General features: G+C 43.3%; 1 protein-coding gene across 1 annotated transcript in view; it reads left to right on the top strand.

The window, feature by feature from the left end:
• The window catches only part of LOC311138270 (copine-9-like), a gene marked incomplete at both ends in the record, with an annotated part of 142,723 nt that overhangs the window by 39,521 nt on the left and 89,315 nt on the right, over nucleotides 1-13,887 (top strand). Inside the window, one exon of the mRNA XM_084172953.1 lies at nucleotides 3,228-3,274. Coding sequence (XP_084029079.1) covers nucleotides 3,228-3,274 — 47 coding nt within the window. The remainder of the gene's footprint in view (nucleotides 1-3,227; nucleotides 3,275-13,887) is intronic.

The following is a 13,887-nucleotide window of genomic DNA, read 5'->3' as shown; positions in this document are numbered from 1 at the left end:
TTATTTATTTCTGTATAGACAAGAGTACATGTATAATTTTATTTCAATTTACTTTAGGGCAAGCGTAGCTTATAGCCTATTGGATGCGGCGCCTTTTCAAAAAGTAAGTTACCGTCACACGTTTGTCCAAAATAATTCCAATTACTATATGTAGCCCATGTATCTGATTCTGTCTGGCCAGAAATAGTATGACATGCCATCTTTCGCTCGCTCGGATGCTTTATCTGAGATTGATGCGTCTTTCTGTCGGCGCTCATCTCGGTCAAATAAATTATCAATATTTACATATTTTATTTGGACGGGCAAGGACTTACGGGAGGGCGGGCCAGGCCCCCTAAGGTCCGCCCATAATGCAGGCCCTGACTCTCACACACACACACACACAACCACACATCGTTTATTGATGGTGCTGTCCTGCCCCCTGCTCTTTCGGAGGGAGAGCCCTGCTGGTCAGATGGATTAGTGACTTGAACTCCTTCTCTTTAGAAAAGACGGTGTGCGCGTTTGTGCGTGCACGTGTGTAGGAGAGCGAATATAATGATTGGATACAGAGGGGTCCTTGACTTCAAACCCAGGGTGGGACACTGTAAAGGTGGAAGCTCAGTGGTCCTGGGGTAGCCTGGCCTTTCATGTCCCCTTTGGTCCGTTCTATCACGCGAGACCATTGAACCAGAGTTCAATTGAAGCCAGAGTGGGGTCGATGGCTATCATATAGCACTGTGAGATGCTGAGAAAGGAAAGTGTAGCGGCAGCCTTGTGCTCTTTTAACACTAGCTGATTTGGATTGACCCTATGTTTTTGGCATGTTGTAGCTCAGTGTAATACTATACAGTGCGTAACCTTTTTCTTGTGAGATCAAGTTGTGTAACGCTATGGCAGACCTGTGTTTTCATTCAGTGATTTGAGGATCTGTCTTTAAGAGGTCAACCCATTCTATCTTCGTTTGGACTTTATTTCCACCCCTCATCCCTCCATCAAAAGGGTTGTCTATGCCCTCATCTCCTTAGGACTAGTTAGGGAACATCTTAAAATAAATAATAATAAATGCCATTAGCTAACGCTTTTATCCAAAGCAACTTACAGTAGGGCATACATACAATTGTCGTATGGGTGGGCCCTGCGGGAATCGAACCCGCAATGCTGGCGTTGCAAGCGCCATACTCTACCAACTGGGCTATAGACGACCACTAATGATTGAAGTGCTTGATGGTTGACTGTACCCTCATCCCCTCAGAAGTGCTTACCTTTGGGTCTTGATGGTTCCCTCCTTTCCTTAGAAGTGTCTATCCTAGGGGCCCTAGGGATGTCTGGATGGTTGTACTGACCAGGTGACAGATCTCCTGAAAAGACAACCCATCAGATGCCCACCCACCCTTATTGGACAACACACTCAATTGGAATCCTTAAATGTTTCAGGACCCCCTCTCCCACCACCCTGCATCCATCCCTCTCTATCTCTCCTTCCATACCTCTCTCCCTCACTCCATCCCTCTCTCTCTCTCAACTGGCCAGTCACTCTCCATGAAGGCTCCAATCTCTCTCTTGAACTCACTTAGCTGTCCCCAAACTCCCGACCCAAGTGTTTTCTTTCCCTCCTTCCCCCCCTTCGTCCCACCTTCCCCTACTCCTTTCTCATCCATCTCGGTATTTATTAATTTAGTTTGACCCTGTTTTTCCTCCTCCTCCTCCTTCTTCTTCTCTCTTTTCCTTTGAAGAAGGGAGCGGAGAGGATTGGATGCGCAGGGCTGGGTCTTCACGGCTGGCTGGTCCCACGGTGGTGGCATTATGCTGATTGGTTTCTGTATGCGACGTGTTTGATGTGGTGTGATGGCGTGTGGTGCCAGGGTGGCACAGAGAAGAGGAGAAGGAGGAAAAGCAGAGGAGGGGGAAATGAAGGAGTAGGAGAAGAAGGAGGAGGTAGAGGCAGGAATGCTAATGAAGTCTAGCCCTTTATCGCCACTTAGGAGGTGCACTGTAAACGTTCCCAATCTTGAAGAAAGGAGGATGGAGGAGAGGTTGGGAATCCATTTGTTATATTGTTCAGAGTAGCTGTCCAGTGTTGGATAAGATATCTTCATATCAGACCTGGGTTCAGTATAGCGTTGAGGTCATCTCAAAGTCTGTGCTTTCTGAGTTATGCTAACCATATTGCAAGGGCAATGCCCCTGAGGAGATAAGTAAAGTTGTATTGAATAAGGACCATCTGTTTGTCACACTTTGACAGTAGTCTATGCTTGTATATTCTTTACTTAAATTCGTTTTTTTGGGTATCTGTACTTTACTATTTATATTTTACTTCACTACATTCCTAAAGAAGATAATGTACTTTTTACTCCATACATTTTCCCTGACACCCAAAAGTACTCATTACATTTTGAATGTTTAGCAGGACAGGAAAATGGTCCAAATTCACACACTTATCAAGAGAACATCCATGGTCATCCCTACTGCCTCTGATCTGGCAGACTTACTAAACATAAATGCTTGTAAATTGAGTGCTGGAGTGTGCCCCTGGCTATCCGTAAATAAATAAAAACAAGAAGATTGTGCCGTCTGGTTTTCTTAATATATGGAATTTGAAATGATTTATACTTTTACTTTTGATACTTAAGTATATTTGAGCAATTACATTTACTTTTGATACCTAAGTATATTTAAAACCAAATACTTTTAGATTTTTACTCAAATAGTATTTTACCGGGTGATTTTCACTTTTACTTGAGTCATTTTCTATTAAGGTGTCTTTACTTTTACTCAAGTATGACAATTGGGTACTTTTTCCACAACTGTCTGTGTGTATTAATAGCATATGTGTGAATGTGTCTGACAGTCTGAAAGCTATGCAGACCTTGGGTGGCTATTGAAGCATGGCCATGAAAACATGGCCTCTCTTAGCACCCTATAGGACCTGAGCATAATATAATTCTGGAAATATTCTCGCAAGATTATGGTGCAATGCATCTGTGTCAATGGGGTGCAATGCAAAGCAATTCAATGCATCAATGTTTGAATTGTATCTGTCCCTATCTGTCCCTATTCAAATAAATGAAAAGATATCAGTTGAATTGGCAAAGACATACTGTATCTAATGCAGGAATGTTAATGAAGCATTCGGGTTGTTAGTTATTAGTTATTCATTATTAATAATTTGTCTTTTCCCTATTGTTTCTTCCCCCTCTCTTTCCCTCTCTTTCCCTTTCTTTCCCTCTCCTTTTCTCCCTCCACAGTTGTAGTGTTGTACGTTCAAGGCATCGGGACAAAGGAGTGGAGGGAGGTGAGTGAAAGGACTTTTTATATATTGATCTTATACAGTATGTTGTACTGTATGAACATATACTGAACAAAAATATAAATGCAATATGTAAAGTGTTGGTCCCATGTTTCATGAGCTGAAATAAAAGATCCCAGAAATGTTCCATACGCACAAAAAGCTTATTTCTCTGAAATTCTGTGCACATCCCTGTTAGTGAGCATTTCTCCTTTGCCAAGATAATCCATCCACCTGACAGGTGTGGCATATCAATAAACTGATTAAACAGCATGCTCATTACACAGGTGCACCTTGTGCTGGGGACAATAAAAGGCCACTCTAAAATGTGCAGTTTTGTCACACAACACAATGCCACATATGTCTCGAGTTTTGAGGGAGCGTGCAGTTGGCATGCTGACTGCAGGAATGTCCACCAGAGAGGTTGCCAGATTAATTAATGTTAATTTCTCTGCCAATGTTAATTTCTCTACCAATGCCGTTTTAGAGAATTTGGCAGTATGTCCAAATGGCCTCACAACCGCAGACCACGTGTAACCACGCCAGCCCAGGAACTCCACATCCGGCTTCTTTACCTGCGGGATCGTCTGAGACCAGCCACCCAGACATCTGATGAAACTGTGGGTTTGCACAAACTGTCAGAAACCGTCTCAGGGAAGCTCATCTGCGTCTTCCTCACCAGGGTCTTGACCTGACTGCAGCTCAGCGTCGTAACTGACTTCAGTGGGCAAATGCTCACTTTCGATGGCCACTGGCACGCTGGAGAAGTGTGCTCTTCACGGATTAATCCCGGTTTCAATTGTATCGGGAGATGGCAGACAGCGTGTATGGCGTCATGTGGGCGAGCGGTTTGCTGATGTCAATGTTGTGAACAGAGTGCCCCATGGTGGCGGTGGGGTTATGGTATGGGCAGGCATAAGCTACGGACAACGAACACAACTGCATTTTATCTATGGCAATTTGAATGCACAGCGATGACGAGATCCTGAGGCCCATTGTCGTGCCATTCATCCGCCGCCATCACCTCATGTTTCAGCATGATAATGCACAGCCCCATGTTCCCAAGGATCTGTACACAATTCCTGGAAGCTGAAAATGTCCCAGTTCTTCCATGGCCTGAATACTCACCAGACATGTCACCCATTGAGCATGTTTGGGATGCTCTGGATCGACGTATACGACAGCATGCTCCAGTTCCCGCCAATATCCAGCAACTTCGCACAGCAATTGAAGAGGAGAGGCCACATGCCACAATCAATAGCCTGATCAACTCTATGTGAAGGAGATGTGTCGCACTCCATGACGCAAATGGTGGTCACATCAGATACTGACTGATACTAACCAACAGATGCATATCTCTATTCCCAGTCATGTGAAATCCATAGATTAGGGCCTAATGAATTCATTTAAATTGACTGATTTCCTTTTATGAACTGTAACTCAGTAAAACCTTTGAAATTGTTGCATGTTGCTTTTATATTTATGTTCAAGGTATATATGCCCTTGGAAGAATAAGTAATTATTTGCAATTATAGACAGAACAGGTAACATGCAGTATCTCAAGAGAATGATTACTGAAGAACCAGTACTGTAGGGCCTTCATAAGGTAAATTGTCACATCGGTTTCAAAAAGTTCTGAATTTCACAAAAACATATAATTTCTTTGCAATGATATTTTGAAACGAATGCCATCGATTCACCTCATAAAACCCAGTCCTAGTGGAAATGATATATACTATATATATTTTTTATGCTAACTTTTTTGCAACAGTATGAACCTCAGTACTATGGGTTCTTCAGTTGTCATTCTCCAGAGGTACTGAATAAGATGAATGGAACACTAACGTTGGCCTGGAAATGCAGGAAAAATGCACCGATGGTAACACTGTCTGGTCCTCAGGTGTCAAAGCATGTGGCCATCTCTGAGACAGGGTATGATTTCATAGAGGAGAAGACAAACATGTAGTGTGCAGAAGCATATATAGATATACAGATATATACAGTGCATTCGGAAAGTATTCAGACCCCTTGACTTTTTCCACATTTTGTTACATTACAGCCTTATTCTAAAATTGATTAAATTAATTGTTTTCCTCATCAATCTACACACAATACCCCATTATGACAAAGTGAAAACAGGTTTTTATCAATTTTATCAAATGTATTAAAAATAAAAATCAGAAATACCTTATTTACATAAGTATTCAAACCCTTTGCTATGAGACTCGAAATTGAGCTCCGGTGCATCCTGTTTCCATTGATCATCTTTGAGATGTTTCTACAACTTGATTGGAGTCTACCTGTGGTAAATTCAATTGATTGGACATGATTTGGAAAGGCACACACCTGTCTATATAAGTTCCCACAGTTGACAGTGCATGTCAGAGCAAAAACCAAGCCGTTGAGTTGAAGGAATTATCCATAGAGCTCCGAGATAGGATTATGTCGAGGCACAGATCTGGGGAAGGGTACCAAAACATTTCTGCAGCATTGAAGGTCCCCAAGAACACAGTGGCCTCCATCATTCTTAAATTGAAGAAGTTTGGAACCACCAAGACTCTTCCTAGAGCTGGCCGCCGGACCAAACTGAGCAAATGGGGGAGAAGGGCCTTGGTCAGGGATTTGACCAAGAACCCGATGGTCACTCTGACAGAGCTCCAGATTTCCTCTGTGGAGATGGGAGAATCTTCCAGAAGGACAACCATCTCTGCAGCACTCCACCATTCAGGCCTTTATGGTAGAGTGGCCAGACGGAAGCCACTCCTCAGTAAAAGGCACATGACAGCCTACTTGGAGTTTGCCAAAAGGCACTTAACACAAGATTCTCTGGTCTGATGAAACCAAGATTGAACTATTTGGCCTGAATGCCAAACGTCTCGTCTTGAAGAAACCTGGCACCATCCCTACAGTAAAGCATGGGGGTGGCAGCATGTGGGGATGTTTTTCAGCGGCAGGGACTGAGAGACTAGTCAGGATCGAGGGAAAGATGAACGGAGCAAAGTACAGAGAGATCCTTGATGAAAACCTGCTCCAGAGGGCTCAGGACCTCAGACTGGGGCGAAGGTTCAGCTTCCAATGGGACAATGACCCTAAGCACACAGCCAAGAAAATGCAGGAGTGGCTTCGAATGTCCTTGAGTGGCCCAGCCAGATCCCGGACTTGAACCCGATCGAACATCTCTGGAGGGACCTGAAAATAGCTGTGCAGCGGTGCTCCCCATCCAACCTGACTGAGCTTGAGAGGATCTGCAGAGAAGAATGGGAGAAACTCCCCAAATACAGGTGTGCCAAGCTTCATCATACCCAAGAAGACTCCTGTAGCTCAGTAATTAGTCCCCTGAAGCTCAGTTGGTAGAGCTTGCAACGCCAGGGTTGTGGGTTCGTTTACCACGGGGGGCCAGTATGAAAATGTATGCACTCACTAACTGTAAGTCGCTCTGGATAAGAGCGTCTGCTAAATGACTAAAATGTAAAATGTAAGACTCGAGGCTGTAATCGCTGCCAAAGGTGATTCAACAAAGTACTGAGTAAAGGGTCTGAATACTTATGTAAATGTCATATTTCCGTTTTTTTTTTTACATATATATTTGCAAACATTTCTAAAAACCTGTTTTTGCTTTGTCATTATGGGGTATTGTGTGTAGATTGATGAGGGGGAAAACGATTTAATACATTTTAGAATAAGGCTGTAATGTAACAAAATGTGGAATAAGTCAACGGGTTTGAATGCTTTCCGAATGCACTGTATATGGCCCTGGAATGAACTGTATATGGCTTTGATAATGTGGTTCTTCATTACAGAAGTGCCTTAGTGGGCGGAGGGAATCGACCACAAACTTTATCAATGAATAATGGTTATTTCGCATTGTTAGCTGAATATACAATAATAATGCATTCAAAAGTTACTTTTCAAAATGCATTACAGCAACGTTGCATTGTTAATGTGACAAACTCTCTCGCAAGTTCATTAGCAATCATCTAACAATAACCCATGTAATTAAATGAGAAAAGAAAACTGAAATATGCCCCAGATTATCCACATACTGTATAGCTATCTGAGGGCCCCGTGTAGCTCAGTTGGTAGAGCATGGAGCTTGCAATGCCAGGGTTGTGGGTTTGTTTCCCACGGGGGGCCAGTATGAAAATGTATGCACTCTGGATAAGAGCATCTGCTAAATGACTCAAATGTAAAAATGTATATATTTAGCAGTACATGTTATTATTCACCTGCACTAATGCACCCAACTGTAGGAATCTAAGAATTAATATGATGGTGAACCAAGGATGTTGGAGCAACAAGGAAGACCTGCTCTTCAAGGAACAGTTTCATGTTTTGAGTGAGATCGTGGATATTAATCATAATCAAGGCCTAATAGGGCCTAAAACGGTGGAACCGAGCCTAACTGGGCCTAACTGGTCTGAACAGGTTCTAACCAGTTCCAATTAGGATTCTTTCCCATCCTCTGGTCTAGGGACTCCATAATAAATCACAATTATTGTCAGCCAGACACAGCCAGAGGGAAGGCTTAACCATGCATGTGTGGGTAAAATGCTCTGTGACAGTCACATTGTGAAAAAGCCTCATACAAATAGAATTTAATTGGCAAAAGTCATTCAAGATAAGTATTGGTTTTTGGAGTGAGTAGTCCAAACATTTGGTCACCCAAAAATAAATTGGGAAGCGGTCCTTGAAAAGCTATTGGAACCTAAGGGAGCAAAAGCGTAGGATATGTGAACGAGTTTTGTGATGCTCTCTCTCTCTCTCTCTCTCTCTCTCTCTCTCTCTCTCTCTCTCTCTGTCTCTCTCTCTCTCTCTCTCTCTCTCTCTCTCTCTCTCTCTCTCTCTCTCTCTCTCTCTCTCTGAAAATGAATGGGATTTTTTGGGACCAGGGTTACACATGTAACCTTTTTGTTGTTGTTGTTCCTGATGCTTTCCTGTATCTCTCAGATGCATTTCAGACACCTCAAACCATACTTCCTTTTGATTTTTTTTTTTACTATCTGTTTGCCATGTATGAATGTATTATTCAATACTTTCTATGGGCTAACAGCAGTAAGGCCAAATTCAATGTTTCATAAGATATAATATAATATTCCATTTAGCAGACGCTTTTATCCATTGCGACTTACGGTCATGCGTGCATACATTTTTGTGTATAGGTGGTCCCGGGGATCGAACCCATTACCTTGGCGTTACAAGCGCCGTGCTCTACCAGCTGAGATACAGAGGACCACAAGATATATACAGTACCAGTGAAAAGAGTGTGCAAAGCTGTCATCAAGGCAAAGGGTGGCTATTTAAAGAATCTCAAATATAAAATATATTTTGATTTGTTTAACACTTTTTTGGTTACTACATTATTCCATATGTGTTATTTCATAGTTTTGATGTCTTCACTATTATTCTACAATGTAAAAAATTAAGAAAACCCCTTGAATGAGTAGGTGTGTCCAAACCTTTGACTGGTAGTGTGTATACAGTGAGGGAAAAAAGTATTTCATCCCCTGCTGATTTTGTACGTTTGCCCACTGGCAAAGAAATGATCAGTCTATAATTTTAATGGTAGGTTTATTCGAACAGTGAGAGACAGAATAACAACAACAAAATCCAGAAAAACGCATGTCAAAAATGTTATAAATTGATTTGCATTTTATTGAGGGAAATAAGTATTTGACCCCCTCTCAATCAGAAAGATTTCTGGCTCCCATGTGTCTTTTATACAGGTAACGAGCTGAGATTATGAGCACACTCTTAAAGGGAGTGCTCCTAATCTCAGTTTATTACCTGTATAAAAGACACCTGTCCACAGAAGCAATCAATCAATCAGATTCCAAACTCTCCACCATGGCCAAGACCAAAGAGCTCTCCAAGGATGTCAGAGACAAGATTGTAGACCTACACAAGGCTGGAATGGGCTACAAGACCATTGCCAAGCAGTTTGGTGAGAAGGTGACAACAGTTGGTGCGATTGTTCGCAAATGGAAGAAACACAAAATAACTGTCAATCTCCCTCGGCCTGGGGCTCCATGCAAGATCTCACCTCGTGGAGTTGCAATGATCATGAGAACGGTGAGGAATCAGCCCAGAACTACACGGGAGGATCTTGTCAATGATCTCAAGGCAGCTGGGACAATAGTCACCAAGAAAACAATTGGTAACACACTACGCCGTGAAGGACTGAAATCCTGCAGCGCCCGCAAGGTCCCCCTGCTCAAGAAAGCACATATACAGGGCCGTCTTAAGTTTGCCAATGAACATCTGAATGATTCAGAGGAGAACTGGGTGAAAGTGTTGTGGTCTGATGAGACCAAAATCGAGCTCTTTGGCATCAACTCAACTCGCTGTGTACTTTTTTCCCTCATTGTACCTAAAATTCAAAATCAAATAGCTAAATTATCCATGGTTTTACCATCTTAAATCTGATATGTTAGCTTATTTCCCTCCTCAACTTTTTAAGTCACCAGCCGCCACTGTCTGAATTATAAACGTTTGATATTTACTCTTCGGAACTTTATTTTCTCTTCACACGTTATAAAATAACCTGGTGCCAGCTAAAAAGTTACTTCACTGTGAACTTTTCACCGAGTTTCCACCCTTTAATTTCCCATGAAAGCATGATGAGCTCCTCAGTGTTGCTCTCAATCTATTTTCCGACACTCTATTTTAATAAATAAATACATCTGGACAAAGGGAAGAGCAGCTCCTTTCTGCTTTCCTTGCCAGGTTGGAGCCGAGCCTGGACTTCGCCATATGCCTCAATTTCCCAGTCTGCTGCCCTCCATACCTCAGGCCAAGCTGCGGTACAGTTTAATCACTGTGTGAAAGATGCCCACTGGCTACCACTACAGCTACTGTACTGCTCTCTCACCTGTAAGAAATATGGGTCTCACCACCCTGGGTTGTGTTCATGAGCAGGCAACGTTTTAAAACATTTTGCAACACAAAACAAAAATAGGTATTTCAGGTTAGTTCCTCCCCGTTTCAGGATGTTTTCTTCCGTTTGATGCCAAATGAACACAGAAGTGTCGATAGGTAGTGGGAGGATGTGTAGAATTGTGAAACTTGGCTCAGGGCATGTTTTAATGCAATTAGGTTAGCAGCAGAGATGTAATTTCTATGTCTAACGATATCGAACAAGATAATTAGTATTAGTTTCACCAGCAGCTCTGCAAAGCCAAGTTGACTAGAATCCAAAGCAGGTGAGAAACCCAGAAAAATAAAGTTTTCTTTATTCCCGATTCAGGTCTCGACTAATTATGGACCAGAACGACAAAGCCTTCAAAGCTGCTTATTCCTTGTTGAAGTGTGTGTGTTCGTGTGTGTGTTTGTGTGTGTGTGAGAGAGCGCGTGCGTGCGTCCGTGTGGCAGGCAGGCAGTACCAGGGTGCTTCAAACTCCCCATATGAAGCCACTCTTCTCTCTCTCTCTCTCTGTCTCTCTGTCTCTCTGTCTCTGTCTCTCTCTCTCTCTCTCTCTCTCTCTCTCTCTCCCTCTCTCTCTCTCTCCCTCTCTCTCTCTCTCATCTCCCTCGACGCTAAAGACGCTTCATTAGGCCGACTCCAAAGCACCTGAATGCATTCAGAAACACACTATGGGAAGCCACAGCGATGCTAACCTACTTTCTACCGAGTTCTTCCAGAATAACAATGTTGGCTGTCAATTTCCGACCCACGGTGAGTGGTGTGATAAGTGACATTCGGAGGCCACTCGTCTCATTTTGGAATACATTTTGGATCCCGGCGGTATCCTGTTCGAATGAGCTCTCTCCCAGCTTTTCTCTATTTCTCTCTCTCTCTCTCTCTCTCTCTCTCTCTCTCTCTCTCCTCCCTCTCTCTAATTCTCTAAATCTCTCTCCCCCTCTCTCTCCCCCTCTCTCTTGCTCCACTTTTGTTCCACTTGCAGACAAGATGGTTCATTATGGAAAGAGAAGAGACTGAAATAGAGAGACAAACCTTTCCGCTGATTACTTCGAAGGCTCTCTTCTTCCTCCCTCGTTGGCTCATACTGTGATTCTGCAGAAGGAGCTCTGTGCAGCACTTTCAATCAGACATGTTAGGACAATGTTGTCTTATGTTATTCACTGTGTGAATATAACAAATTAAAAGCGGGCAGGTGATGCAGTGTGTGTCTCATCTTAAGTGCCTTTGAACGCGGTATGATAGGACAGTCGTGGTCAAAAGTTTTGAGAATGACACAAGTATTGGTCTTCACAAAGTTTGCTGCTTCAGTGTTTTTAGATATTTTTGTCAGATGTTATTATGGTATACTGAAGTATAATTACAAGCATTCCATAAGTGTCAAAGGCTTTTATTACAATTAAGTTTATGCAAAGAGTCAATATTTGCAGTGTGTTGACCCTTCTTTTTCAAGACCTCTGCAATCCGCCCTGGCATGCTGTCAATTAACTTCTGGGCCACATCCTGACTGATGGCAGCCCATTCTTGCATAATCAATGCTTGGAGTTTGTCAGAATTTGTGGGTTTTTGTTTGTCCACCCGCCTCTTGAGGATCGATCACAAGTTCTCAATGGGATTAAGGTCTGGGGAGTTTCCTGGCCATGGACCCAAAATGTCGATGTTTTGTTCTCCGAGCCACTTAGTTATCACTTTTACCTTATGGCAAGGTGCTCCATCCTGCTGGAAAAGGCATTGGTCATCACCAAACTGTTCTTGGATGGTTGGGAGAAGTTGCTCTCGGAGGATGTGTTGGTACCATTCTTTATTCATGGCTGTGTTCTTGGGCAAAATTGTGAGTGAGCCCACTCCCTTGGCTGAGAAGCAATCCCACACATGAATGGTCTCAGGATGCTTTACTGTTGGCATGACACAGGACTGATGGTAGCGCTCACCTTGTCTTCTCCAGACAAGGTGTTTTCCGGATGCCCCAAACAATCGGAAAGGGGATTCATCAGAGAAAATGACTTTACCCCAGTCCTCAGCAGTCCAATCCCTGTACCTTTTGCAGAATATCAGTCTGTCCCTGATGTTTTTCCTGGAGAGAAGTGGCTTCTTTGCTGCTCTTCTTGACACAAGTCTTCGCCTCACTGTGTCGCGCAGATGCACTCACACCTGCCTGCTGCCATTCCTGAGCAAGCTCTGCACTGGTGGTTCTTCACAACAATTGAACCTCTCTCCTTGAAGTTCTTGATGATCCGACAATTGGTTGATTTAGGTGCAATCTTACTAGCAGCAATATCCTTGCCTGTGAAGCCCTTTTTGTGCAAAGCAATGATGACGGCACATGTTTCCTTGCAGGTAACCATGGTTAACAGAGGAAGAACAATGATTTCAAGCACCACCCTCCTTTTAAAGCTTCCAGTCTGTTATTCTAACTCAATCAGCATGACAGAGTGATCTCCAACCTTGTCCTCGTCAACACTCTCACCTGTGTTAACGGGAGAATCACTGACATGATGTCAGCTGGTCCTTTTGTGGCAGGGCAGAAATGCAGTAGAAATGTTTTTTTGGGGGATTAAGTTCATTTTAATGGCAAAGAGGGACTTTGCAATTAATTGCAATTCATCTGATCACTCTTCATAACATTCTGGAGTATATGCAAATTGCCATCATAAAAACTGAGGCAGCAGACTTTGTGAAAATTAGTATTTGTGTCATTCTCAAAACATTTGACCACGACTGTAGGTGCCAGGCGCACCGGTTTGTGTCAAGAACTGCAGTGCTGCTGGGTTCTTTATGCTCAACAGTTTCCCATGTGTATCAAGAATGGTCTACCACCGAAAGGACATCCAGCCAACTTGACACAACTGTGGGAAGCATTTGAGTCAACATGGGCCAGCATCCCTGTGGTACGCGTTCGACACCTTGTAGAGTCCATGCACCGACGAATTGAGGCTGTTCTAAGGGAAAAAGCAGGGATGCAACTCATTATTAGGAAGGTGTTCTTAATGATAGGTATACTCAGCTCCTTCTGAGTATCGACTGTCTTAATAAGCAGCGAAGGATGAAACAAGAGTGATGCAACTGCAAGTCAAGAGCCCCCCTCTCTGACACCTCTCCCTCCCCCACCCCTCGCCTCCTCTTCACCACCACCACCACCCTCCTTTCCCAACCCCCTCGACACCTCCTGACGCTCATACCGCCAATCCATCCCACACTACTTGTCATGTCTCATCCACTATGCACGGCCGCACGCACACACAAACACAGAACAAGGCGACAGGAAGAGTTGTCTTATAAATCTATTGACTTTGCTGCTCTTTCATGCTGCTGAGATATGAAATGAATGCAGATCTGTAGATCTGTCCTTTATGGATGACACTTTTGAGTACAGGCATATTTGGACACCTGTCATCAATCTTCCAAGTTTCCATCAATACCAGCTACCTGCTACTGCACTTCTCCTTGCTTCTCTCTCCTCCCAGTGGGGGTGTGTTGGTGTGTGTGTGTGTGTTTGTCTGTGTGTGTGTACTTGCCATGTGTACTTTTGTGTGTGCGTGTACTTGTGTGTGTGTGTGAGGGTGAGGGGGGGGGCTTCTGTTTCTCCACTGTACTTTTGTACAGCTGCTGCCTCAGTATTAGGGTTACAAAATTCTGGTAACTTTCCCTAAATTCCCATGTTTTCCAGAAATCTGGTTGGAGGATTCATGGATTTCTTGTTTAT

This window comes from Coregonus lavaretus (assembly GCF_964263955.1).
Source record: "Coregonus lavaretus genome assembly, chromosome: 12".
Lineage (NCBI taxonomy): Eukaryota > Metazoa > Chordata > Actinopteri > Salmoniformes > Salmonidae > Coregonus > Coregonus lavaretus.
Note: the sequence above shows the minus strand (reverse complement) of the source record. Positions and strands in the feature narration are given on the sequence as shown.